The 4,060-nt window shown below is 27.3% G+C and overlaps 1 protein-coding gene across 1 annotated transcript; it reads right to left on the reverse strand.

Moving 5' to 3' along the window:
• Positions 1 to 1,286: 1,286 nt before the first annotated feature.
• Positions 1,287 to 3,520, reverse strand: LOC112762844 (LOB domain-containing protein 33-like). The gene is made up of 2 exons (XM_025808672.1): positions 3,242 to 3,520; positions 1,287 to 1,691 (listed from the first exon to the last, which is right to left on the reverse strand). Exons 1-2 carry the CDS (start codon positions 3,518 to 3,520, stop codon positions 1,287 to 1,289), a joined length of 684 nt encoding a protein of 227 aa, XP_025664457.1.
• Between the last annotated feature and the right edge of the window lie 540 nt (positions 3,521 to 4,060).

Consider the following 4,060-nt stretch of genomic DNA (forward strand, 5'->3'; position numbering starts at 1 on the left):
TGGTTTAAGTTTTGCGATTCCATGACAAATATTCGAATAAATTAAAATTGGATTTAATCGGGGATTGATGACCCGATTACCAATCAAATGTATAACCAACATAATTGAATTAAATCGATTTTGGTCGGATAATAATTGGATTATACCCATACCTGTAACACCCCTAGGAAAGTGAGAAAAAATTAGAAGAAGCATATAGCTAGAGAGTGGGAAGAGAATCTTAATTAATTTGATGAATTTTGTTATAAATATATCAACAATATTTAGTAACCAAAATGAATTAATAAAAAATAGTTAGAATTTATTTTATTTAATATTTATTAATTATTATAATAATTAATTAAATAAAGTAAGTTGTGACTGTTTTTTTTGTTTATTTAATATTATCGTAAATATACTTTATGTTGAGTGTAATATATCCTAATTTAGAAGTGCTATTATTATGAATACCAATTAGAAGTTTGAAAATTCATTCTTTAATTTTTACTTAAAAAAAGTCGACTTTTACCAATAGTTTTATGGCCTGCCACAACGTCAATAATGAATTCTTCAGTAAAAAAATGCGTGAGTAAAAGTCTCGTTGAAAATTTTTGACAAATATTACAAGTAAAAAATAAAATAAATAATAGTAGTGTCGTCGAGACAGTCATAAAGACGTCGTCAAAATTAAATAAAAGAAAAACTAAATTAAAATTACTAATATATAAATAAATAATAACTTATCTTCTAATTTTAGAAAGAGACCAAAGTAATTGAAAAGGTAAATTTTCTTTTTCATATGCTTTTGCGAGGTAGAATGCTCAATTGTGTCGTTAACACTTTTTGCCAAGGTTTTTGACTTAGGACGGACGAAGGTATTATATAAACATAACGCTACCCGAAGACAGAGAAGGGTAAAATGCTTTGCTTTAAACTAAGTTGGGTTGGTCTAGTAGTTAGCTCACTAGTCCGCTTAAGCAAGTGTTGGCAGTTCGAATCCCGCCTTGTACATGCAGTAACCATTGGCCAACGACAAACCTTTAAACGGAGCTCAGTACCACGACGGATTAGTTATTGACCTGTCGGGTTGGAGGATACCGTGGAAAAAAAAAATAGTTACATATATAGAGCAATAATAATATCGATTCTCCTCCCAATTATATTGAAACAAATACCACACCAAAATTGGTTTTCATCATTTCATGTAATCATCATTAATATTTCGTGCACCATAGTTGTGCTAAGCAAAAGTCACATATGACAATTCTATAAGCCTAGTTCTTTATGATTGCATTATTGTGCTTTAATCACGGGTGGTTCATGAATCCCTCTTGATCAATTCCAGATAGGAACTTCTCTAATGGATTATTATTATTATTGAAGTTGGGATGGTCATCAAATACAAATGGCCCTTCAAACCCATTTCCATTATTATTTGGAAGCTCTATATCCATGTGTGAGCCATAGCCTTGGCGGGGTGTCATACTTCCTTCTTGAGAAAGAATATTATTGGCCATTTCATTTTGATAACATTGATTAGTTGTTGTGACAGCATCATCATCATCTTGCATAGGATATTGTATTCCACAGTTCGAGTACTCCATTTTTGTTATTGGTGCTTCAACATTATTTATGCCACAATTGGTAGCACCAGTTGTAGAATTTGCCATTAGATTCCCAATAATATCTATCTCCTCTTGCAAACTTGCAACCTGCCCACAACAAAGGACAAAATAAAAAGTAAAAATACAAGTAAAACGTACCTTAGATTTTCAACGAAAGTTTTGAATTTAAAATCATTCCAAAGTCAAAAGTTTTTGCGTGTACCAAGTGTACGAAAATAAACTCGTGTGAGGATCAATTCTTAAAGTTTTGCAATGATTGAACTAATTATATTCTAATACATGATTCCCCGATAATTGCAAGTAATAAGAAAAGACTTAAATGTGAACTCGCAATGAATAAAAATCCGGCTAGGTAAGGGTATTCATAGATTAGATTCGATTCGCATATTTGTGGTGTTTATCTGAATTCGATTCAAAAATTACTAATAAAGATCTAATTTACAAAGCTATTGGATCGAATCAAATCTGATTCGCACATTAATAGGATGAGATTGCGAATTTTATGTCGATATCCGCATATTTGCGGTTCCGCAAATCCACGAATCCGCAAAAATAAACAAATAAATAAGTAAATATTCTTTTTATGTTTTATTTTAATTAATAATTATCATATATATTGTATTATTTTAATTTTATTATTTAAAAAAAATATGTTTAATATTATTTTAAGAGTAAACATATTTAAAAGAATAGAAAAAAAGGATTTATTGATATTTTTTAATAAAAATAAGCTTTTAAAAATATTTTTATGTTTTACAATTATATTTGATATCCGATTTGATCTGATCCGCAAATATGTGGATCATGTCGAATTGGATCCAAGTTTAAAAACGGTGAATATTAGATTCATTGATTTTAGTGTGAATCGGATCGAAATTTTGGCCATATTCAATCCGATTTGATCCTTATTATATTCATCTCTATAAGATAAATATATGTATTAAATTTATAATTATTTATATATCTTTATTAATAATTTAAATTTTTAAGATAAATATTTTTATAACATAACGTCAAAGCCTTTAACTATGACGATAGGTAGTTTACAAACTAATTTCCATATATGTCTTATTTATCTTTTTAACCAATAATAAAAAAAATTTAATTTTGATACACTGACATTGATCATGTAAAGTATTTTATACAATCGTATAATCACATCCGTTTTTTTGAATGATCATTTACATAGTTAATGTAAAAAGTAGTTATTTTTATTAAAATAGTATTACATAATTGGATGCACATATAAAACTATTTTACACTAATAGCGCATCAAAATTAAATTCTAATAAAAAATCAATATATAATAAATTAAAATTATATATATTTTTTGTAAGATGAGAAGAGTTATACTCACATGGGATACTTTTTAGTTTTATTGCATTTAACTTATTGTGATCATACTAAAAGTTTGCAATAGTTTAGGACGATTTTATTATAGATATATCAGATATGACAAGTTCGTCCAAAACTAGAGATATATTAGATATGTTTTCACATTTAATTTGATTAAATAAAAAAAGTAGAAGATAAATAATCAATATTAATTAAAGATATAAAGATGATATAATATAGCAAATGGTGAGGGATCATAAATCATAATAGAATATAATGGAAATTAATAAATTAAATTAAACCTGTTGCTGCAATGCATAGATATGAGAAACACAACCATAAATAGGATCTTGCATGCGAGCAAGAGCTTCATAAGTGATAGTGATGGCAGCATCACTTCTATTAAGGATTGGAAGATGTGACAATAGCCTTGACACATTACTAGCACCATAGATCTTATGAACAGCTGCAAAATGTGTTGCTGCTTGGTCATAAGAGAAGTAAGGAGCAAAAACACAACCACTACCACACTTTCTCCTTAGGAACTTGCATGCTCCACATGAAGATCCAAATCCTGTCATTATCCTAAATTTTTTTTTTTTTTTTTCTTCTTTCCCTCTTTTTCTTTCAGGTGTTTTTCAATGATTTCACTACTACAAGACAATTGTTCAAGAAGGGTTTAAAGATTCCATCACTTTTATAGGCATCACTTGATGGGAGCTTCATTTCTTTTTGTGTGGTATCCAAAGGACATTTCTCATTTTCAGTTAATAATTTTTTTATAATAAAACTATTGTTAGCATTTATCTAATTAATTAAGTCATGTTACCAGAAATTCGATTAATCTTATTCTATTTAATTAATCCAATTCAAAATTTTTTAAAATATTTAAATTTCTATATCCTTTTAAAGAAATCTAAATTTCTTATTAAAAAAATAATTTAGCTAACGTATGTCTCAAGAATATATTTTAAGATTACCGAAAAAAGCTTTTATAGAAATCATACAAATTAAAATTCAAAATTTTAATGTATTTATTTTATATTTATAAAGTAAAAAAATTTTAAAAATTTTTATTTAAAGGCGTGTTAGTTATATCCTTAAAATTAAAATACCTATTG

Source organism: Arachis hypogaea, chromosome 17, assembly GCF_003086295.3.
Source record: "Arachis hypogaea cultivar Tifrunner chromosome 17, arahy.Tifrunner.gnm2.J5K5, whole genome shotgun sequence".
NCBI lineage: Eukaryota > Viridiplantae > Streptophyta > Magnoliopsida > Fabales > Fabaceae > Arachis > Arachis hypogaea.